This window comes from Bos indicus x Bos taurus, chromosome 13 (genome assembly GCF_003369695.1).
Source record: "Bos indicus x Bos taurus breed Angus x Brahman F1 hybrid chromosome 13, Bos_hybrid_MaternalHap_v2.0, whole genome shotgun sequence".
Lineage (NCBI taxonomy): Eukaryota > Metazoa > Chordata > Mammalia > Artiodactyla > Bovidae > Bos > Bos indicus x Bos taurus.
Window position 1 is genome coordinate 51,075,098 of NC_040088.1, and position 25,624 is coordinate 51,100,721.

The window sequence follows — 25,624 nt, forward strand, 5'->3', positions numbered from 1 at the left end:
TTAATCAGCAAGTACCATGGGGTGTCCATCATTATTATATCCTTCCTCACCCTCCTCCTCTTCAGGATAAGCATTCCCAAGTCCTTTACCCACTTTTCAATTGTTTCTGATAGAGCCAATTTTTGAAAACTTTACAATATGTTAGTTTTCTATATTTTCTACATTTACTCTGTATCTCTTAGATTATAGTCCTAAAGTGGATATATGAATTACTTCAAAAGGTTTAGGCCACTATCTAACCACTCCAATCAAACATCTTCTTGATTTTTCTGCTCATCATTCTAGCAGAATCAGCTAGATTAACAGAGAAAATAAATTCCAAAGGATGAGATAGTTCATTTAGAGACCTTTCCTGTGAGAGAAAATATCGGCCTTAAAATAGAAAATACCTCCATACACACAAATTCCAATAAGTGAAATATTGTTCACAAGTTTAAAGAAGACTGCTCTAAATCCAGGTTTTATATAGAAAAACAATATTTTAAAAGCTATGCATAAGCTGATTCCTTGTTAAAGGAAAAAATCAAATGTTCTCTCAGTGATAGAAATTCTTTAAGTTACTATGCAATTTTTATATTTTAGGCATAATTAATATTTGTCACTAAGTTTATTGAATTGTTAATTTGAATTTATCTAGATTATAAAATTTAACATTTATGATTAAATTTTCCAGAGACAGATTGTAAGTCGGGAAGACAAGAGTCAAGCATATTATAGATGGAAGTTCTTACCATAGCCCAGCTGAGAGATAATAAAGTCAAATTCCTCAATGCTGTGGATACTTGCTAGGTCACCACCCTCCTTCCTACATGCTCTTAAGGCATCTCTTTGTATTTTCTTCTCCTCTCTGTAAATCTTGTAACAGTGACCTGCATATGGCCACCACTGACTTGGGCAGTTGGTAGGCACATCACTTTCTAGAAAAAAAAAGAGTTTGGAAAACACTTTAAAAGAGTTTTAATTGTAACAATATTTTCTATTAATAACATTCTCTATAGTAAACAGTTCATTATTATAGGCAGATACAGCTAATAGTTATTTTCTGTTTTTTGGCATAGGTATTCATAAAATATAGAGAAGAATGTGTTTGATATTAGACTAAAAATGATATGGAAGCCATCTTCCACTATAAAATGAAGCCAAATGAGAAATCTCTTTTACTTTTCAATTATGCATACAAGGCCACAAGAAGATACAATAGATTATCTCTTTTTGTATTTTATCATCAGTAGACCTGTCCTAGCCATGTCCTATAAATATATTGGAGGCACAGATTTCAAGGGGACTTTCCTGGTGGTCCAGTGGTTAAGAATCTGCCTTGCAATGCAGGGGACATGGGTTTGATCCCTGGTTGGGGAACTAAGATCCCACATGCCACGGGGCAACTAAGCCTGTGTGCCACAACTAGACAGTCCGTGCTCTGCAACAAAGATCTTGCATGCTGCAACTGAGACCCAATGCAGCCAAATAAATAAATCTTTCAAAAAGATTTCAATTTACTTCTCTTCTATGGACATTAGGGAGCCACTCATTCCTCAGAGGAGGGCAAAACTCATAATGCAATCAGGAGAAAAATGTGTTGACACAGGGCACAGAATGGGTAGGAGGTAGGGGAGTCACCAAGGAGCTTCTGAAACCATGGTACTGTGAGCTGGCCACCTGTGCCTCTGAACCAACTCACTGCCACTGACTTTCTCCCAAAAGATGACATGTGACATTGCAGAAATCACAAGGATTTCAATTCCAAAGTCTTTCAGCCAAAATCTGAATTTGCCATGAGCAAATCACATCACATGAACCAAACTATCCATATATATAAAAAATTGTAAATAATATTAATACTAATATTAAACTACCCATCCTCACTGTGTTCTTCTGCACTGGAAAACATTTGAGATAATATGACTATAAATTATAAACATGACAACAATGATGATTTAATCAAATCAGTAATAGTGACCAATATCCTATTTGTTGCTACTAACAGTTAGGGTCAAATTTCATAACCTTGATGATTGATACATTACAAACATGTACTATAATAGTAATGAGTGGGGGAAGGGACAGTAACGACATCTGAAGGCAGGAGACTCACTTTATTTGTCCCCATACGTCCTAAAATGACATAGGGCCTGGCACAGAATAAATGTGACGAATATTTGTCAGGAAAATAATTGAAGTTATATTTAATACACAAAGCTTATTATTACCATTTTATGGATACTATTTTAGAGAGCAACTGAGCAATATATCCTGCTTAAAGAGGAACTATATTGTCAAATAAATGTCAATCTCTATAAGTTTGATATGAAATATTCTCAAATGTACTGCCTTAGTAAAGTTTCAACATAAGGTATCTTTGTCATTTGATGCATTGGTCCAATATTGTCTCAAAGTCTGGGACTGTTTGCATCACCTTTGTATAAGCTCAAGATTTTGTGTACAATCATCATTCAAGTAAATAGCAGTCCTGATATTCAAACACTGTATTATTATAATAGAAAAATGCATATGTTAATTTTTAACTAGAATATAATTGCTTTACAATGTTGTGTTTATCTCTGCTATACAACAGTGGGAATCAGCTGTATGCATACATACGTTCCCTGCCTCTTGGACCTCCCACTGCCCTCATCCCATCCCCTAGGTCATCACAGAGCACCGGACTGAGCTCCCTGTGGTATGCAGCAGCTTCCCACCAGCTGTTTTACACATGGTACACGTGTCAGTGCTGCTGCCAATCCATCCCACCCTCTCATTCCCTTTCACCCCATATCCTCAGGTCTGTTCTTTACGTCTGCATCAAAAAATGCATATTTTTAGAAAATATTCCTTGTACACAGTTCCAGTAGTTACCAAGAAAAAAAAAGTTTAGTATTTCTCTGGAGCCCTCTGGTGGGATATTTTAATTTTGCTGCCCAAGAAGCTGAAAATAATGCCAGCATATTCTAAGGGCTTCAAAAACTAAACAGATAAACTTCTAAAATATTAAAAAATATGAGAACAACCAATGAAGAGGGGTTACCTGGGGCAGACACAAAAGATGGCTTGTTTCTCTAGAGCAATGCTATGTGATTGAGGCATAAGGAAATCCACAAATGGAAGCCACCTATGGAATTCTAAATTTGCTAGTACCCAAGTCAAGAGAAACAGGTAGCTTTCATTTTAAATATCTTATTTAACCCAATATATTCAAAACATGATCATATAGTCAATTAAAAATAATGAGGTAACTTTTTTTGTCATGCTATGTCTTGGAAGTCCAGTGCATATTTTATACCTATAGCATAACTCTCTTGGAACTAGCCGTGTTTCATGTGTTCAGTGCTCACATGTGGTTAGAGGCTACTGAACTGGACAGTGCAGCCCCAGAGACCCAGGGATCATGGATGAACAGGGTGGCATTGCAAGGACAAATAGTACATGAGGTGGAACTCTTGCCCAAGAGAGTCAGCAACTGCGTGTGCTTCATACTCCTCTTTGTTTTTTCAAACTCAGGCTTATTTGAGTGTATAAATAAGACAGAATGCTAATCCAGGAAGTACAGAAAATTTAAAAACTAATGGAAAGTGAAAGTTAACAAGTGAAGTAAGGCATGTAACCCAGCAGGACTTTATGGGGCCTTCAACAGACCCCACTCTCACATCCTCAGCTGTAACTTGTCTCTGAAATACCTAGACAACAGTGTCTTCTGAGTGTTTAATAAGTTGTTTTACAGATGCTAAAACCACCACCAAATGAAAGAAATTAACTACTTGATTATCATGGGCATGTAGCCCTCAGACCTGTTGGTGCCCAAGGATTGATAATATTAACCCCTGTGACCCTGCCCTGATACCTCACCATCAACCAGAGAATTGTACTTGAGCTTATCACATACCCTGCAATCCACCTCCCTTACCTAGCCTTTAAAGATGCTTTGCTGACCTGCTGTATAGCACAGGGACCTCAGCTCAGTGCTCTGTGATGATCTAGAGGGGTAGGATTGGAGGGGCAGGGAGTTGACAATGGAAAGGAGACTCAAGAGGGAAGGGGTATATGTATACATATAGCCAATTCACTTTGTTGTGCAGCAGAAACTAACACAACATTGTAAAGCAATCATACTCCAATGTAAATGAATAAATAAAAATGCTTTGCTAAAACATATTGAGGATTTAAGTGTTTTGCACACTAGCTGCCCTAGACTCCTTGCTTGTCACCTGCAATAAACATTGTGCTTTCCTTCACAGCAACCTAATGTCAGCACATTGGCTTTACCGTGCATGGGCTAGCAGACCCAAGTATGGTTCGGTAACAGGCCTTGTAGAGATACAAGAATAATGGACTGAGTGCTTGACAATATAAACAAGTACTCACAAGGAGAACAACTATTATTAGTATTTCTACTTAATAGGTAGGAAACTATAACTGGAGGGTTAAGGAACAAAGTCAAGTTACAGAATTCTGCCTACTATACCAGGGATGATAAAACCACCATTCTCCTCTTTCCCAAAGTGGCAATTCCAAATCTTCTGAAGGAGAATTATATGAGCTCTTCCAAGAGGGAGGATTATACTATTTATCATATGCAAGGAAGAGAGGAGATGAAATATAAAAATTACTGAAGTCTCTCTAAGGCATGCCCACAGTTATAAGGGTGAACCTGTAAAGTATAATCAAACCCAATAATGGGACCTTCATCTACATCCATTGGCAATCTCTGCCGTATTTGTATCCATTAAAGTTCCAAACACACCTACACTCTGCTTCAGCAATTCCACTTCTAGGAATAATGAGACACATGAAACCACATAGATATAAAATTATTCACTGTAGCATTGCTTATAATAATAAAAAAATGGAAGTAAACTAAAGCTCCATTAAGAGAGGACTAGTCAAAAAACAAAAAAAAATATGGTCTCTTCCTGCAATGGCTAATGTACAGCCATAAAAATGAACATAGAAGCTATTTATGTACCAGAAGGAATAACACCCAACATTGTTATTTAGTGACAAAAGTAGAGAAAAGTGTATTATCTGCTGCTATTTGTATAAAACATACAAAAATAATTACATATTTATTTATATAGTCATAGAATAACTAGGTAAGGATATACACTCAGACACAGTTATTCAGAGAATAAATGCATATTTGAATAAGACATTGGAGGAAATTATTATTTATCATGTCATACCTTGGACTTTCTAGCTATGTCAACCATATTTTAAAATAAATGAAATTGCTTTTAAAAGTCACAGAGAAAAAAAAAGTCAAGAATGCCACACTATCAGATTTCCCAAGCAGAGAACATACATACATACATAAGTCTCTTTGAAGTTTTAAGTGTCTCTCCAAAACAGCTGATAGTGAAAAAAAGTGTAGTTAGTTCGCTTTTGCTTAGTTTGAAGAAGGAATGCAGTTTGGCCTTGGTAGTTTAATTCTTCTATAAAATTATAATAGAGAGCATAATTGCCCTTTTTCCCTCTGGTCTAGCCTGTATATAGAATTCAGTTACTACTTCTGGGATGTTTTACTATATTTCAGTGAAGACTTCAGTTTATGTTAAACAAATAGCACTGGCTCCCAGATAGGCCATTACATAGCGAGGACATAATAAAACACCCTTTTCAGATATTGATTTCCTAGCTTGGACTTTAGTTCTGTCACATGTGCCAATTTTTTGCAGCCTATGAATATCTTTTTCCTCACTGAAAACACATGAATAATAATACCTACCACCTAGGGCAGCTGTGAAGATAAAATTTTTATTAACAATTATTTATTTATTAAATTTTTTTTATTAATGGTTTTGCTCCTGCTGGAACACCCGAGAACACTCTGGAAACGTTAGCAACCAAGACAAAGACATTTGTAGGAATATCATTAAGTTGCCTCCATAAATGATCAATCAAACCTGTCATTGCCGACAGTTAGGACTAGGCTGTCATTTGACCTCTAAATTATTTTATGTACTTCAGATCAAATAGATCACTTACCTGAGGGGATAACAAAAGGATTTAAAGTGGTGTTGCCTTTTTTGCAAATATAGCCTAGTTTCTGAACACACTGTAGATTTTCCCATTTAGCATTTTTTCCGGGATTGAGTGACACACAGCTTTTTCCTGGTTCTGCTGATGGACTTCCTTTGGAGAAAAAAATAAAATAAAATTAGGATTACTATAGTATGACAAGTAGATAGTCCCTCACAACCTCATGTGTTTATCCTTGGCATTTAATGGATCCCCAGTTTTTTGCTATACATTCACAAAGAAATATTTACTGCCTACAGAGCAAAAGCTATGTTGGATACTACTTGTTTTTCCGTTGTTGGCTCATCCCAGTACTTAAAATGTTGATTATACAAGTTTATTTCTTTGGGTTTTTTTAAGACTTTTTTTTTTTGATGTGGATCATCTTTAAAGTTCTTATTGAATTTGTTACAATATTGCTTCTGTTTTATATTTTGGGTTTTTTTTTTTTTTTTGGCTGCAAGGCACATGGGATCCCAGCTCTCTAACCAGGCACTGAACCTGTACCCCATACACTGGAAGGCAAAATCCCAACCACTGGCCCAAGGAAGCCTCAGTAAGTTTACTTCTTTGAAATAACTTTTTCCCCCAATGAGCTCAAATAATAAAGCTAAATCTTAAACCGTGAACAGTTTTCACACTGGGCTATTTTATGTATGAAAGTTAAAGTTTGAAAGTGTTAGTCACTCAGTCGTGTCTGACTCTTTACAGTCCCATGGACTGAGCCTGCCAGAATCCCCTGTCCATGGAATTTTTCCAGGCAAGAATACTGGAGTGGGCTGCCATTTCTTATTCCAGGAGATCTTCCTAAACCAAGGATTGAACTCAGGTCTCCTGCACTGCAGGTGGACTCTTTACCATCTGAACCACCAGGGAAGCCCCTCATTTTATGTATGATAGCGGGGTAAATAACAAGAGTTTGTTGTGTGGATCCCAACAAACTGTGGAAAATTCTTAAAGAGATGGGAATACCAGACCACCTGGCCTGCCTCTTGAGAAACCTGTATCCAGGTCAGGAAGCAACAGTTAGAACTGGACATGGAACAACAACTTCCCTATTCCTTCCAAATAGGGAAAAGAGTAAGTCAAGGCTGTATATTGTCACCATGTTTATTTAACTTCTATGCAGAGTACATCATGAGAAATGCTGAGCTAGATGAAGCACAAGCTAGAATCAAGATTGCTTGGAGAAATATCAATAACCTGATAAGCAGAAGACACCACCCTTATGGCAGAAAGCAAAGAACTAAAGTGCCTCTTGATTAAAGTAAAAAAGGAGAGTGAAAAGTTTGGCCTAAAACTCAACATCCAGAAAACTAAGATCATGGCATCTGGTCCCATCACTTCACAGCAAATAGATTGGGAGACAATGGAAACAGTAGCAGACTACTTTTTTGGGGCTCCAAAATCACTGCAGATGGTGACTGCAGCCAGGAAATTAAAAGACGCTTGTTCCTTGGAAGGAAAGTTATGACCAACCTAGACAGCATATTAAAAAGCAGAGATATTACTTTGCCAACAAAGGTCCATCTAGTCAAAGCTATGGTTTTTTCAGTAGTCATGTATGGATGTGAGAGTTGGGCTTTTAAGTTGAGTGCCAAAGAACTGATGCTTGTGAACTGTGGTGTTGGAGAAGATTCTTGAGAGTCCCTTGGACTGCAGGGAGATCCAACCTGTCCATCCTAAAGGGAATCAGTCCTGAATATTCATTGGAAGGACTGATGCTGAAGGTGAAACTCCAATACTTTGGCCACCTGGTGAGAAGAACTGACTCATTTGAAAAGACCCCAATGCTGGGAAAGATTGAGGGCAGGAGGAGAAGGGGACGACAGAGGATGAGATGGTTGGATGGGATCACCGACTAAATGGACATGAGTTTGAGTAAACTCCAGGAGTTGGTGATGGACAGGGAAGCCTGGCATGCTGCAGTCCATGGGGTCGCAAAGAGTTGGATACGACTGAGCAACTGAACTAACACAATATTTCAAACTAGCCATATTCTACATAGTCAATACCCTCCCAAAAACCTAAGTCAAGCTAACTGTGAGGACCAGCTTAGAGACATGGGAAATTTTTCTAGTTAGAAAGAAGAGGCAGGAAAGATGGCAATAGGAGAAAAAGAGAAGAATGTCACCAAAAATGCAAGTCCATGTGCCCCGATGCACAGGGAGGACAAACAATTCTAAAAAACATTGGAGTTTGGAACAGAGAATTGTTTACTGTAGGACCGTGTAAGAGGATAGGTGTCTCGTGCCCCCAAGAACCCCAAAGTTACTGAAGTCCCCACTTAGTCCATCAGTCATGTCCAACTCTTTGTAACCCCATGAACTGTACCCCCCCAGGCTCCTCTGTCTGTGGGATTCTCAGGCAAGGGATCTCCGACCCAGCGATTGAACCCCCATGTCTTGCATTGCAGGCAGGTTCTTTACTGTCTGAGCCATCAGGGAAGCAAATCTGTACCAAACGAATGTTATTCTCTGTCCTGATAAAAAAGGCACAACTTTGACTCTCCAAGGTCCCAGTCCTGGCTAAGCAGAGGCAGAGCTCAGTTGATGGCTCCCTCAGGACCAGGTCCCCTGACTCTGCCCAGCTGTCATCTCTGAAGGGAGCTAGGTATCCAGCCCAACTGGCCCTCAGGCTCCTCAGGCCACCCAAAGAGGGGAGACCAGGTCCCACAGACTGTGACCCAGGCAGACTGCCACCACCACGAGGTCACAGAGGCAGTAACGGGGAGAGGTTCGCCACTGCCTCAAGGCCCAGTCCAAGGCTAGTGGCTGGCCTTGGTGGGGGCTCTGGAGCCCAGCAAGACACAGCCCCCAGCCCTCTGGCCCAAGGCTAAGTGAGCTGAAGGGTCTCAAGGGAGAAGACCACGATCCACCTCAGACCACCACTCCACTGTTGTCTGAATCTCCTCACTAACTGTCCTTTCTTGATGGTTGGTTGCTTGTGGGAAGATTCCACTGAGGCACTGACCAATGGCTGAGCAGGACCTGTTGCCTGGTTACAGACTACAGAGTAATAACGCGCAGCAATGGCTGCTGTGCTAAGGGCTGCGCTTCTCTGCATGCACTTACAGGAAGAGCTGCTAGAAGTAGCAATGTGTGTTCAGTTGCTTCAGTCATGTCCATCTCTTTGTGACCCCATGGACTGTAGCCCATCAGGCTCCTCTGTCCGTGGGATTCTCCAGGCAAGAACACTGTAGTGGGTTGCCACACCCTCCTTAAGGGGATCTTACCCACCCAGGGATCAAGCCTGCATCTCCTGTAACTCTGCAATGCAGGTGGATTCTTTAGCTAAGCCAACTACTTCTAGGGAAGCCTAGAAGTAGTAATATGCCACCCTAAATGCTGACAAAGTATTCCCAAGAGCTCAGACTCTCTCTCAAGATTTTAAACTCAGCCTATTGAAGAATATTTTTAACAGCTAACCTCTCATCCCATTGCTTACTAGAAAATGATTAAAACACCAGGTCAAGTCAGCTTGGCGAATGCACTTGATACAAGGATCAATACCCACATTTCTCATGCTTTTCTATCACTTTAATATATGATTTTAAAACCAGGACTGGAAAAGCTAGCTGCAGCTCCCAAGAGAAGACAGGATGATGAGTCACACTTTCTTTATGACTCTGCTTGGTCACTTCTGACATGTATACAAACTGGGTCTGGGCCACACTTTCCCTTCCTGCAAGATGGAATCACATTACCTGCTCCATAAAACCTTTGTCAAAAGTGTTTGGAAGTTGCTTGAATAGCACAGAAAGAAAAAACTGTTAGTGATAAGGATAAACCTTTTTAAATGTATTGGTTTTATGGCCAAACTTCCACTATAACTGAACTAAGAGATAAGGTACCAGTACTAGAAAGAAACTTTCAAGAAACAATATTTCACAGCTAGTAGTACTTAACTAATATATAACTATTAAATCATAGTGATATAGCTATTTACCAATAGAACACCAATACCAACTTTAATATATCAATTATTTGTCTTAAATGGTTACTATAGTTACTTATTTGCATTCACACTTCCATGTCATTTGTATAAAATATTGTTACTTAAAATGTAGATGCACTTAAAAAAAAAAAGTAGATGCACTTTAATAGATGTATTACTTTGGAAGTACTAAACTGAATGCTGATTAAACAGTTTATACAATTAACCACTTCTAATATCCCACAAGGTTTCTAATTTTTGTTTGAAGAAACTCTCATTTCAGAAGTTGATTTGATCTCAAACCTACTTCTCAGGAATTTGATTTAGTAAGAAAGGATATCTCTTTTCTCATTAGTATTCCAATTTTATTCCTCACTTTCACCGAAGTTAACCCCTCAATTTTCTCACTGAACTCTTAGAATGCAAATGGTTAAATCTAACAATAACTGTCACTTCAAACTGAGTAATAAAATGATCTAACAATCTATAACAATTAAGCAGCAAAGAATAAACTCTAATCCTCCAATAAATAATTATTATCCAATCATCTGACTGAGTCAACTGGAAGTCTCCAATTTAACTTGACTGAGTCAGAAGGCAGACAAATCAAATTCTCACTCATAAAAAAGCACATCTTATATTCCCCTGCAGCAACGCTTACTTCCCATATCCAGAGGAGAGCAGAGCTAATGCTAATGACAGACTTGTGACCATCGTGCACTGAAGCAATACTTTGAAAATCAAATTGCAGAGTAAAATCTAATGTTTAAATCAACATGTCTCCTCTAAAAAATCCCCTCTCACGTTTTAGCATATTCCAAATATCACCTACTTATTTCAAAGCTTTTTTTTTTCTTTTCAATATCATAAGACTATAACATAGAAAGTGGAGAGTTTAATCCTCTAAGCCAAAAGCAAAAATCATTCAATGGCTTTAAAAAGAACTCTGATCATATGAAAAAACACCACACCAGTATTTTCCATCACAGAAATGATAAATAGACATGACCCATCCTTTCCCACACCTACTGCAGACATCACTAATCCTTTCCTGCATGCTTTCCTAATAAATCAAGATTAGTACAGGATGGAGTGTGGGTTGGGAGTTTAGAATCATACTCGGTAGAGAATGCCTCAGGGGATCCCCAACTTCGGGGATCTAATGCCTGCTGATCTGAGGTGGTGCTAATATAATAACAACAGAAGTAAAGTTCACAATAAATGTAATGTTCTTGAATGACCCCCAAACCATCACTCCTCCTTCTTGGTCCATGAGAGAACTGTCTTCCACAAAACCAGTCCCTGGTGTCAAAAAGGCTGAGGACCACTGCCTCCGGAAGTGACTAACAAGGGTTGGTATTGGTGGATAAGATGGAAGACTTTTTGTCATCACTGGTCCTTTGTTTTCTCAGAATAATTGCTGTATATGTAGTTGCATCTTTATCATTTAGTCTCCTTTTATATTCTGTTATCTCTCTGTCAAAGCTATGGTTTTCCCAGTAGTCATGTATGGATGTGAGAGTTGAACTGTAAGAAAAGCTGAGCGCCAAAGAATTGATGCTTTTGAACTATGGTGTTGGAGAAGACTCTTGAGAGTCTTCTTGGACAGCAAGGAGATCAAACCAGTCTCCTGAGAGTCTTCTTGGACAGCAAGGAGATCAAACCAGTCCATCCTAAAGGAAATCAGTCCTGAATATTCATTGAAAGGACTGATGCTGAAGCTGAAACTCCAATACTTTGGCCTCCTGATGGGAAGAACTGACTCATTTGAAAAGACCCTGATGCTGGGAAAGAATGAAGGTGAGAGGAGAAGGGGATGACAGAAGATGAGAAGGTTGGATGGCATCACCAACTCAATGGACATGAGTTTGAGTAAACTTCAGGAGTTGTTGATGGACATGGAAGCCTGGCATGCTGCAGTCCATGGGGTCACAAAGAGTCAGACATGACTGAGCAACTGAACTGAACTGAACCTCTGTGTCATGACAATGAAGAAATTAGTTCAGAGCCTTCTCTGGCCTTCAAAAAACTGGAAAGCTATTGCAGGCTTGATTGTCCCCTGTGTTTTTTGACAACTAAACTACAAATTGTTAACAAAATTGTTCATGAATGATAATGCTAGTATGGAATATTACAACCTGTGGCTGTAATTATTTTTAATCCAACTCTATTTGATTAAAAACAGGAGAAAATGATGTTAGTGTAGACTTTCAGATCATGATCACGATGACAGAAATATGGCAAATATCTCATGGCTCAAGATAATGAGAAATTCTCCAGCCCAAAATAATTTAAATTTCTTAAATCCATAGTGTGTGTATATGCAAATAAATATGCATAAAATCTTTGAATATAATATGTAGCATTATATATTATATAAATATCTCATAAATATAAAATAAAATATTTGAATATAATACCTAGAGAATCAAGGATACTCTGAGAATATATACTTTTGAGTCCTCTATTGATTTGTGCAATAATCCTTCCAGACAAGTCCTTTTCCCAGAAAGCTGGAATATCCTTATAATTTTAGTGTATTCGAATCTAGCTGGCAGGTTTCTAAGCAAGGTAAGAAATGGACTGCATTTGATGAAGTCTCCCAATTATGCCCTTCGTGATCTACATGTGAGCTGATGGAGATCTCCAAGGTACCAAGATAAATTAAATGTATATGAATTCAACCAGCTTAATCCCACCGATTAAATCAGACAAGCTTAATCCTACCTGGTAACCAGTTCAAATATCGGAACGGACTGCCCCCACTCCACTGCCATCCACTGTTGAAATTTAGACTGTTTAGTCCAATCCAGAGTCCTGAAGTCAGAGAATTGGTTAAACCTATAAGACAGAAGCAAAACAAAAACTGTCACTCAGAAAAGATGGTGAAATAAAATTCAGAATTAAGTACTTGAATCAAAATGTATTAGAGAGAAGTCATGAAAATCATGTCTTGCAAATCTCCTCTGAGTAGCCTAACAACCTAAAAGCAAGTACAACTGTTACCTCCACTGGTAACATCTAAGTTAAGAACATAGATAAGCAAGGAATGTCCTTGTTGGGAGTCTAACTCAGATATGACCAGGCCTCAGCCCCCATCATGTTGATGACTATTACAGGATCATGTGAACATGCTTTTAATTTGGAGAAGACTCTCTCAGACTATCTTCAAACCAAAACATGTTTAGTACATTTTAGAGAAAAAATAAGATTGATTTTGTATAAAAGTCAGCATTTCCTATCATGAGAAGCTGAATACACATTTCAATCCATCACTCTTGTTACCCTGCCCTCATATTTCAGAACTTACTCTCAGAATCTTTTATTGATATTTTTAAAAATCAATTTTTTCCTCATGAAGATGATGATTAAAATCTAAACACTATGTGCTTGTTCTCCTACAAACAATGTTTTATTTAGGTAGTTGCCCATACGTGCTTACTTGCTTCAGTCCTGTCCGACTCTTGTGACCCCATGGACTGTAGACTCCTCTGTCCATGGGATTCTCTAGGCAAGATACTGGAGTGAGTTGCCATGCCCTCCTCCAGGGGATCTTCCCAATCCAGGTACCAAACCTGGGTCTCCTGCATCTCCTGCATTGCAGGCAGATTCTTTACCATTGAGCCACTGGGAAGCCCATTTAGGCAGTTAATAAATCCTAATTACAATGTTTCAAAGTCTGTGCTTGGCTTGAGATGGAATAAAGAACAAAACAGAAGCAACATGGACCTCAGCCCTCCTATGTTAAAAAACTCTAACCTTTTATTACTTATAACTTAAAAAAAATTAGATCTGTTGTTCTCTATATATTCTTTTTAGTTGATTAAAGAGTTAATGATAGCATATTGAAAAGCAGAGACATTACTTTGCCAACAAAGGTCCGTCTAGTCAAGGCTATGGTTTTTCCAGTGGTCATGTATGGATGTGAGAGTTGGACTGTGAAGAAATCTGAACACCGAGGAATTGATGCTTTTGAACTGTGGTGTTGGAGAAGACTCTCTTGAGCGTCCCTTGGACTGCAAGGAGATCCAACCAGTCCATTCTGAAGGAGATCAGCCCTGGGAGTTCTTTGGAAGGAATGATGCTAAAGCTGAAACTCCAGTACTTTGGCCACCTCATGCGAAGTGTTGACTCATTGGAAAAGACTCTGATGCTGGGAGGGATTGGGGGCAGGAGGAAAAGGGGACGACAGAGGATGAGATGGATGGATGGCATCATGGACTTGATGGACATGAGTTTGAATGAACTCCAGGAGTTGGTGATGTACAGGGAGACCTGGCATGCTGTGATTCATGGGGTCGCAAAGAGTCAGACACAACTGAGTGACTAAACTGAACTGAACTGAAGTGGCTCAGTGGTAAAGAATGCATCTGCCAATGCAGGAGACTTGGGTTCGATCCCTGAGTCGGGAAGATCCCCTGGAGAAGGAAACAGCAACCCACTCCAGTGTTCTTGCTTGGATAATCCCATGGACAGAGGAGACTGTCAGGCTGCAGTCCATGGATTGCAAAGAGTCAGACATGACTTAGCAACTACAACCACCACTCCACGCTGAATTAGAGTTGACAAAAAGTGCAACTGACAAATTTCAAACTCTGTATTAAATATGTCACTTAAACCTGATGAGTATCTTCCACAATTTTTTCTCTAATGTGTTTGTAATTTCATAAAAAAGATTACCAAATGTTTTTAGTATTATTACACAAAGCATCAATTCCACATGCTAAACTTTTTAATGTTTAATTATTATGCATGCATTGTCTGAAATGGTTAATACCTACTTTTAAACTTAGTTATAAGACATAGTAATGTCCAATATTACACCATATTTTTCTTTTCTATACTGTGGTCCAATGTGTTCTCCAGCCTCCACCATAGGAAACTGGCAAAAACAATCAGAGTAAACAAGCCAATTTCACTTCCTGTACCTTATTTCAGTTCTGCAAATCCTATTTGTGCACATACATAGTTATAAATCAGTTTCAAGAACTGAAGATTTAATTGAGTGTCCCAACATTTTTGAGGGCAGAAGTAGAAGAAACAATGAAGTGACGATGGGTGATGTAAGAATTGGCTGCTGGGCAGAAGCCGTTAACCCAGCTGCTGCTGCTGCTAAGTTGCTTCAGTCGTGTCTGACTCTGTGCGACCCCATAGATGGAAGCCCACCAGGCTCCCCCATCCCTGGGATTCTCCAGGCAAGAACACTGGAGTGGGTTGCCATGTCCTTCTCCAATGCATGAAAGTGAAAAGTGAAAGGGAAGTCGCTCAGTCATGTCCGACTCTTAGTGACCCCATGGACTGCAGCCCACCAGGCTCCTCCGTCCATGGGATTTTCCAGGCAAGAGTACTGGAGTGGGGTGCCATTGCCTTCAGCAGATAATGTGAAATCAGATTGCCAGTTTACTAGAATGAATTTTCTAGAACAAGGGGCTGTTGACATCTAAATTAAGAATTCTCCTTCATGCATTGGGGACCATCAGATCTTTGCTTATTTTGTGAGTGAGACCTGGGCAGAGTGTAATGGAAAGACAGAGCTGAATTCCAATTCAGTTATTTTCTGAACATCTGGGATAAGGCAAAATGCTTAACTCATCCCTCCTTCTGTTACTTTGTCTATAAAGTGAAGACAGTAATTCTTATTTACCAGTTTTAGCATCAGCTTTAGAAATAAAGCTGTGTCTGACACACAAAAGCTGTTTAATAAATAATAGCTGATTTGATTTCAGAGTCATTAAAGAGGCTTATACCTTTGTGTCAAATGAAATTTACTCTTAAAAATTCTCACATAAAATAAATCATATTTTATTTTAAAAGTATAACTATTGTATTTGTGGCTTTTAAAAAATTTTAGTGATCTACTTCCCAGAATGGAATGAATGACAATCTCCTACTCACACCTTCATTTTCTAGAGTCTTCGCCAATTTATGCCAATAAATTCCAAATGTCATGAATACCTTCTTTCCAGAAAAACAAAAGTCTGTATTAATTTTTAAATTCTCCCTTAGACTCCTTTTGTCTCCTCATGCTTGGTATTTCTAACTTAAGGAAAACAGGAGGGACTTCCCTGGTGGTACAAAGTGCTTCCAATGCAGAGGCATGGGTTTGATCTTTTGTCAGGGAACTAAGATGCTGTGCAGTATGACTAAAAAAAAAAAAAAAAAAAGAAAGAAAGAAAAGAAAAGGCAGGAGATGCTACACATCTCATTGGAGAAGTCATTCTTACCCGGATTTCAATTCAAATTTGCTGACTGAAATTCCAGAGGCTTGGGTGAGATTCAGCTAAGTATCTGAGGTGAACTCTGCCTCGAAATCTCTTTGGGCTTGTTTGCTCCCCTGAGGACACAATAATAGCCCTTGCTGATTAGGGAAGCATTTCCTGCAGCCAGCGCCTGATAGCAGAGCTGGAGCCAGAAATGTGGAAGCGAGCGGAGGGCTGGGGCAGTGATGCTGTCCTGCCCACGTGGCCCCTTTGCTCTAGGCAGCTGGAAAGAGAGTCCAAAAGTAACCTGTGCTCTGTCCCTTCGCTTCTGGAAAGCCAGAAAACAAGCAAAACTCAGAAGAGTCAAGATAACACAACACACAAACAGACCCATTAAAAAAAAAAAAAAGCCAAGTGAAACCATTTCAACTGATAGAGTTTTCTCTCACCCATGCAAGCCAGCACACATCACACCAGGATTGTCAGCTCATCATTTCTCTTCCTTCATCATCTACATAAATTTCATCTATCTCTGTCTGTTTTCCTCTTCTCCTTATCTTGATACATGGTTATAAACATTAATCCCTCTGTACTTTGTCCCAACACTACATACAAAGGCCCCAAAGACCAACACAGACCAGGACAACACCCCGGTGAGGTCACAGCGCTTTTCTGTCTTCAGTTTCCTTAATAACGCCGGAAAGAAAATGGCGGCTGCAGTTACACTACTAGGAAAAATGTTATACTTGGTGTTTTCAAAGTTGTACTTGGCGCCTAACTATTGCAATAAAGCTTTCATTACAGTGGAGCCAGTTTTCATGATTTAGTCCTCAGAAATGGGCAAGAAGCAGAAAAATCTTTCCTAATAATGCCTTGTATATTTCACAAAGTTGTACTAAAATATAACGCATGTTACATTTTTTTCTACCTAAAATAGGATGCAACCAGCATCTTGAAATTCAGTTTAAAAATAGTAACTTATAGGAGAAATGTGTTTCACTTGATGGAGATATCATCCAAAAAGAGTTGGAGAAAGCAAAGTCCTAGATAATGAGGTAAGGCTGGGGACAACTCTGTCCCCCATACCAGGTAACACACACTTTCTCCCTTAACAGATGATATCACTGCAGCATAGAAGCCTCAGGTATTACCCCCAAGATCCCCCAGCTTCACAGATCAGGGGCTCAGGCAGTCAGGCTCCTAAGTCTGTGCCCTACACCTCTGAGCTCTGCTGCCTGCTGTCCAGGCAGATGGAATCAGTAGGCGTTTTTGACACAGCGGGTACTGAATATAGTGTTTTACCAAGTGTGGTCCTCATCCACTTGCCCCAGAATCACCTGGAAAATTGATCATATGCAGATTCCTGGGCTCCCACATTACACCTACTAATCTATATTCTCTGGGGGTGTGCACCCAGGCAGCTTCACTTTAACAAAGTTCCCTAGTGATGGATAAGCAACTTCACACTTAAGAACCATTGTCTTCTTGCCATAAACTGACCACTGGTCCAAATGTGAGGCTGAATTTATAAATAATTGCTTTTCTTGTGTTGCATCCTCATTTGTCAGTTAGCAAATATTCTTCAATACTGTCTTCCTTGGAAGGTTCTGCTGTGAATCTCTCTGGGGGTGGGGACATACCTAGTCACAAGAGATCCCTCACTTTCAGCCGTCTGCCCCTCCAATCCTTTTTCTACACAGCATTCAGTTTGCTCTCTCTGTGGCATTTAATGATAATTTGTATTTATTTGTTTGTTTTCTTGTTTATGTGTTTTCCCCATTGAACTTTAAGCTCCACGTGGACAGGATATGACTGGCTTTGGTATCATTATGTCCTAAGACCTAGAACAGTGCTCCATGCACAGATACCACCTTGTAGAATGATGAATGAATTTAAAACAAATGAATATTAGGGGAAGTAGAACATATATAAGTAACTTTTATAAAACTGGTAGACAAATAAGAGAAATGCAGACACAAAGGGAGAAGATTGCCTTTCAACTGGATAACATGTGGGGAATCCCAGATACAAAAAATGCCATGGAAACAGATGTGGAGGTGAGAAAGTATGAGACATTAGATGAGAAACCCAAAACTTTTCTTCTGTCAAGACTGTGAAAAGCACAATGGGGAGCAGCACTCAGTGGACAGGTGACAGCCCTTGGAAGTCAGGCAAAGATGTGTTGTTAATTATTTGATAAGAAATGAGAAGCCACTAAGGGTTTTTTCAACATGGTGGTGACCAGAACAGAGATAGATTAAGCTAGAAGCAGGGTCAAGGTGAATGGGAGGAGAGACTCTAGAGCAGGAAATGGGGGATGCTCTTAATCTCATACTTATTTCTGGTCCTGATCTCTCTGTTCCCCGAGTGTGGATTACAGAAGTTAAAACAGAACTTCTCATCTCAAGCAAACACTAATTCTTTTCATTTTCACATATAAACCAATGCTTAAAAAAAAAAATTGTAGAAACAGTAAGACCTGAAAACCAGTAGTCTGGGAATTTGAGAGCTAGGAGGTCAAAAAAAAAAAAAAAAACCCAGCTCTTGTCCCTGTTTGTGGTGGGAGTAAATTCTTCAATGCTAATGGAAAACCACTGACTTGAGGCTACACCTAGAATACCTGACCTGTCTGGCACCCATGTCTTGTGTCTAAAACATTGCTAATTGATCGTGGCATCTTCTACTCTGAGCCCAGATTAATCTTCAGAATCCTTCTCAGCACAGGTTCCAGACACTGTCACAACTAATAGAAGAAAGTTGGCTACGTTCAAGAGGGAGGGGACATATGTACACCTATGGCTGATTCATGTCGAGGTTTGACAGAGAGCAACAAAATTATGTAAAGCAATTATCCTTCAATTAAAAAATAAACAAATTTTAAAAAGTTGGGTCATGAGACAAAACCTATTTGTCACTTCAGGTGTCTTTTACAGGTTTCACATTTGTCATGCCTCCTGCACCATCTCTTTAGGACTGACTCGATCATGATATCTATAATTATTTGTGCTATCTGCTTTTAAGTTAAACTGCAACCCACACCAGTATTCTTGCCTGGAAAATTCCAAGGACAGAGGAGTCTGGCAGTCCATGGGGTTGCAAAGAGTTGGACACAACTGAGCAACTGAGCATGCATGCACACATAGAAAGACAACAATCATGACCTCACAACTTTGTTTTCATTTCACATCATTACCTGTCAGGTATGTCTGCTCATGTATCTCTGTGATGCTCAAGAGTTCGGCATCCTGTTGTTGGCAGCTCTTCCTCGCCTGGTGCCAAGTTAAAGCAGCTTTGGAATTTATCTGATAGTAAATGCTGGTCAATGGATCCTTAGTCCATAAGCTTTCACTGCCTTCAACTGCAAAAGAAGCCAAAAGGAATTGATTACATTACCCAGGGAAAGGATTTTCAGGGAACAATATTTTTGAAACAATCTTGGTAGTACTAATGCCTAAAACATTGTATTTCTTTTCCTTTAATTCTTTCTTTTACTTAGGTTTAAAGTGACTATGAAATTGTCTTGACTCCTGAAATCAAGATGGGGAATTTTCCAAAGATCCACCACATTGCATTTCTTTCATGTGCCTCAAGAAAGAAAGGAAAGATATTTGTCTGTTTTTCCATTAGGATGCTAGAGATCAGATGAGTTGAGAAGTGAGGCAAATACAAAGATTAAGAACAGTGGTAACAGGGACTTCCCTGGTGATCTGGTGGCTAAGGGACTCACTTTCAGAGCAAGGGACTTGAACTCGGTCGGGTTCAACCCCTGGTCAGGAACTAGATCCGGCATGCCTCAACTAAGATGCGGTGTAGCCAAACAAATGTGTGGTTCTTTAAAAAAAAAAAAAGAATAGAGATAACAACCCAACTTCCTTAATCTAGAAAAACAAGAAAGAGAAGAGAAAATAAATATGTCTTCTTGTGTCAATGTATATGTCACCTGCACTTTCTAGTTTGGTCTTTTTAGACCAAAGACACAGGCATTACAAGCAAAGGCCACGGATTCCACAGACTGAGCAGAACTTGCCTCCAGGCTCTGTCACTCACTCGTGATTTGATCTTTAATTAAAGCAATAGCTTCTGGAGTCTCATTTTCTAATCTCTAGAATATATTACACATTGTGGTGGTTTAGTCGCTAAGTTGTGTCCAACTCTTGAGACCCCATGGACTGTAGCCCACTAGGCTCCTCTGTCCATGGGATTCTCCAGGCAAGAACACTGGAGTGGGTTGACATTTCCTTCTCCAGGGGATATTCCTGACCCAGGAATTGAACCCGGTCTCCTGCATTACCGGCAGATTCTTTACCAACTGAGCTACAAGGAAAGCAGAATATTACATGTTGGTACCTCTCAGTAATAGCTTATCATTATTTTTTTTCCTTCAGAGTAAAAATAATTTTTAAATTTTTACCTTATTTTTTTCCTTTGCTACTTTACACTTCCCAATATATTCTATAAACTTGGCAATATTCTATGAAAGGCCAATAATATAGATGAATAAGCATTACTGATAGCATTTTGCATATAAGATGATTGGGAAATGAGTCAACAATTGAAATATCTTTCTGTGCTTTGTGTTATAAAAACTTTTCTTTTGTCTTTTTAGTAATATAAAATTCTACTTACAAGTCATGTGAAGTCATAACCCTTTCATTTATTTGTAAGGAAGAGAGAAAAATTATGTTACTTCTCAGATTTTCTGAGAAGTATTCAATTTGCTAAGAAACTGGACAGTTGGCCATGTGTATAGAGCCTATAGTATTCATATGCATATGCATATGCTGCTGCTAAGTCACTTCAGTCGTGTCTGACTCTGTGCAACCCCATAGATGGCAGCCCACCAGGCTCCCCCATCCCTGGGATTCTCCAGGCAAGAACACTGGAGTGGGTTGCCATTTCCTTCTCCAATGCAGGAAAGTGGAAAGTGAAAAGTGAAAGTAAAGTCGCTCAGTTGTGTGTGACCCTCAGCGACCCCATGGAATGCAGCCCACCAGGCTCCTCCATCCATGGGATTTTCCAGGCAAGAGTACTGGAGTGGGGTGCCATTGCCTTCTCCATTCATACGCATATAGCCAACATCATATATCGCATACAGTCTACACTATATATGCATATAGCTTACTCTCTATATACACATATATACTACACTTTATATATGCATATAATTGCAATTCTTTGTATCTGACAAGGAAGTGACCTTTTTCATACACTTACCACACAGTATGATATGAAATTTAAGGTCCATGAAACACTAAAGAGGAAGATAAATATGTCAACAGTTCATCTGGGCAACAGCAGAGACATTTCTAAGGTGTTTTAACTATAAAATCATTATATTTTTATATAAAAATAAATTTGAGTTAGTAATGTTAAATTTAATTTAATGTAATTTGAGATCTTACTAGTTTAATGTGTAATTGGAATTTTCTCCATGTAAGTGAGATGATTCAAACGAGACTGATTTGAGGTTTATTTGAAGAGGAAGCTATTTTAAATAAATATTTTTAGAAACTTGGAGGTTTGGCTTGTATTGTGGTAGAAAGTGTGAAATATAAGTGAAGTAAGCCAGAAGGAAAAACATAAATACAGTATACTAACGCATATATATGGAATTTAGAAAGATGGTAACAATAACCCGGTGTACGAGACAGCAAAAGAGACACTGATGTATAGAACAGTCTTATGGACTCTGTGGGAGAGGGAGAGGGTGGGAAGATTTGGGAGAATGACATTGAAACATGTAAAATATCATGTAAGAAACGAGTTGCCAGTCCAGGTTCGATGCACGATACTGGATGCTTGGGGCTAGTGCACTGGGACGACCCAGAGGGATGGTATGGGGAGGGAGGAGGGAGGAGGGTTCAGGATGGGGAACACATGTATACCTGTGGCAGATTCATTTCGATATTTGGCAAAACTAATACAATTATTTAAAGTTTAAAAATAAAATAAAATTTAAAAAAAAATAAAAAAGAAAAATAAAAAAAAGGGGGGGGGATGATTTCTCATCTAGGAATGAAGAAAAGGGATATAAATGAACAAAGAAAAAATACAAGACTTTTCTCTTCATTTAAAGAAAGAATGTTTTTCATTTTAAATCAAAGAACTAAAACTTATTTCTCAATGAATGCATAGGTTTGCTGACCCTCTATCTCCCCAAATTGTACAAATTCCCACAGTAAACCAGCACAACAGATACTGAGAGCTAAAATTGCAAGCTATGAGGAACTGAGAGAAAGGGGGCTTTTCCTTTTCCTGTTGCCCTGATACTTGAAAATAAATGTCTAAATAGAAGGAAAACATTACCATAAACAATAAAAAGGACAATGAAGAGCATATACAAAATGTCACTAGGTCAATAGCTGGGACCTCATCTTCCTGGATTGAATCTGCTAGTTGACAGCCAACATAAAATAAAATGCTCTTTTGAAAGAAACACAAAGCAAGGACGATGAAATAGTTTGGGAAACTGCAAAACTCTTTACGAAAGGCATAAATTGTATAAAAGGTTCTTTAAAATCATAATGCATGCTGAAGTCAAAAGTGTTTTAAATTTCTACAGTAATTTCTCTTTTATAGTTAACTGGAAAAAATATACAGTTTGCTTTAAGACATAAATTGGAATCAATGAGACTAAAAATTTATTCTAGAAGATACTCAGTTTATCCCTCCAATGCACGTCTAGCCAGGGTGGTGAGTTTTCACTTTTTGTGTGTTTTTTTTTTAATGATTACTGGCTCACCATTTGTCTTCCACTTAATGATTCATTAAATCATACATGCAACCAACAACACATCTGTCAGCACCGTGGAAGTGTAAGATGTTGAGCTGGACCCAGGAGATCTGTAGCCCCAAGACACTACATGATAACAGATTTAGAAAATACTATTCCCGCAAAGTCCAGGACAAAGATGCTCCTCCATAACTGGAAAACAAATACTGCTTTATCTTATGGGAGGAAAAAGGTTAAATTTAGTTTTCAGACAGCAAATCTTCTAATACAGAGATCAGACATCAATCAACTTTCATGGGAATCAAACCTTTAGTTATAGGGGAGTTCCTTGGGAATACAGTGGTTAAAATATTTGTCTTCCAATGCAGGGAGTGTGGGTTCAATCTCTGATAGGGAAGCTAAGATCCCACATGCTTTGTAGCCAAAAAAAAATCAAAATGTAAAACAGAAGCAATATTGTAACAAATTCAACAAAGACTTTAAAAAAATGGTCCATGTAAAAATATCTTTAAAAAAAATTAAATAAATAAAGGTTATCATAAAAGAGAAATGAATTTACCTCACCCAAGAATGGGAGAGTGGTTCCACTATGAACACAGGAAGACTGTGAGGTTTTGTGTGTGCTCAACCAGAAGAGAGGGACTGTACCCAGACGGGAATTGCAGTAATCTAAGGGGCTGAGAAATCAAATTAATTTTTAGTGTGATTTTTAGGAATTAAAAATCAAAAAAGAGGTAAATAAACATGACTCTTGAGTTTTGGCTTTACAAACTAAGATACTTTTGTAAACTGGACTGTTTTTTTTTTTTTTTTTTTTTCCACAATAATCCTTGGAATACTGTGATGGTAGGTGGATGTGTAGTCCTGAAAGTTTAGTGGTAAGCAACACTCTTGCCATGCAGATGGTCTCACAACACCCCAGACTGCCTCTGAGGCTCTGCCCCTGCACCCAGCCCTTGGCAGGAGAGCAGAAAACAGGAGCTCTGATTCCATAGAATCTGAATTAGCAAGAATAAGAAGTTCAGGGGGAAGGAAAGGATGAGAGCAGCTGGCAGCAAGAGGTATAATGGAAAGGGAAGCAAAGAACTCTTGTTTCTCTGCATTTTTTACCCCTCTCTCTGCCTTCCAACACAAATGTCCTCCTCCATCCCACCCAAAATCTGCTACCCTGCTTTCTTTTTTTGTTTTTTGGCTGAATGGTGTCATATGTGGAATCTTAGTTCCCCAACCAAGAACAGAACCCCATGCCCCCTGCAGTGGAAGCATAGAGTCTTAACCATTGGACTACCAGGGAACTCCTGCTGCCCTGCTTCTTAACAGATTCTTGAGCATGGAAAGTACACCAAGCATTTTGATGGCCCCTCCTATCAATATAACAAAATAAGTTATTTTGCATCATTCCAATAAGACTAATATTTTCATTTTAGAACCCCTTCAAGCATAGACATAACTCACTTCCATTGAAACTATGTTAAATTAAATGATAACTCTTTTTAAACTGAATTTAAGAAGAGTAGCATTACTATCATTTTCACAGTAAGGAACCCTTTTCATTACACTGACACAAAATTCAGGCATCCCTAACATCTCTCTCTCTATCAAACTTCATGCTGTAGCATTGCTTAAATTTTATTTTTGATCTATAGTTTAGTAAAGGTAAACCATTGGGGGGGTTGGAAAACGGGATGACCACCTCTGGTATTAAGTATATACTATATCATATACCATATAATTTGCCTTAAAGTCTTAGAAAATAACTGACAGTAACAGTGGAATGTGAAGAGAAGAAGTATTTAGTGAAAATAAAGGGGTCATTTGATGCAACCCAGGGATAAGAGTCAGAAGATGTGAGTTGTGGTCTTTAACCAATACAGATCGCTCTCTCCATGAGAAAATGGGGACAGTGACATCTGTACAGGGTTGTGCTGGTGTATGATCTGAGATAATAAATGAGAAATCACATAAAGGAAAAAAGGAAAAAAATACACAAGGTTTTATCACTAGGTTGCCATATTAAATATGCCAAAATTGTCTTAAAGTTACTTACACTTCAATGGGCAATATCCAAAGAGCCTATCCGTGTCATAATCCGTAGTAGTTCCACACCACAGCCAGCCGTCGGATCGTCCAGCCTTTGTGCACTCCCCGTACCACGTGTTTTCAAACTTGAATGGAAACGCACAGGTTGCCCCGTTGGCATTGCCCAGGAGTGTGTACATGGCTAGAAGAGACACACCGACTTGCACTTAGAAATGATGTGAATTTCCTGAACACTGACTTCCCAATCAGAAGGTTACTGCAAGAACCGGTCTTACTCTTCTGATGACACCTCATGCCCCACACAGGGAATTCCCCTGTATTTCCATTCCCTCTCGACCCCTGTCTTTTGCTCATACAGCAGTGTGTCCTCAGGAACAACTCTAGTACCGCTTCTGTTCCGCTGTCTTTGGCAATAGGTTTTCCTCTTTGCTCTCGCAAGCCAAAAGTAGTCAGCTCTACTGCCAACTTTGACTTCTGCCTTTCCTCCAAATAAAGAAAAGGCTATCCTTCCTCTTGGTTGAAGTTGGAGAATTATTGAATCTCTAGATTGAAAAATAACCTTATAACCATGGAACCCAAACACACAGTCAAAACTTCAGTCCCCTCCAACCACTCCTACCAAGACACACTCCACTTGAGTCCCTCAACAATGGCCAAGAAAGGGTAGGAATTCTCATATAAATCTCTGATTCACATCATGGAA

At 39.0% G+C, this 25,624-nt stretch overlaps 1 protein-coding gene across 1 annotated transcript in view; it reads right to left on the reverse strand.

Moving 5' to 3' along the window:
* The window catches only part of MRC1 (mannose receptor C-type 1), a 113,879-nt gene that overhangs the window by 69,888 nt on the left and 18,367 nt on the right, over positions 1–25,624 (reverse strand). The window contains exons 3-7 of the mRNA XM_027559833.1: positions 24,929–25,102; positions 19,342–19,506; positions 12,676–12,789; positions 5,980–6,126; positions 732–917 (exon numbers count right to left, since the gene is read on the reverse strand). Coding sequence (XP_027415634.1) covers positions 732–917; positions 5,980–6,126; positions 12,676–12,789; positions 19,342–19,506; positions 24,929–25,102 — 786 coding nt within the window. The remainder of the gene's footprint in view (positions 1–731; positions 918–5,979; positions 6,127–12,675; positions 12,790–19,341; positions 19,507–24,928; positions 25,103–25,624) is intronic.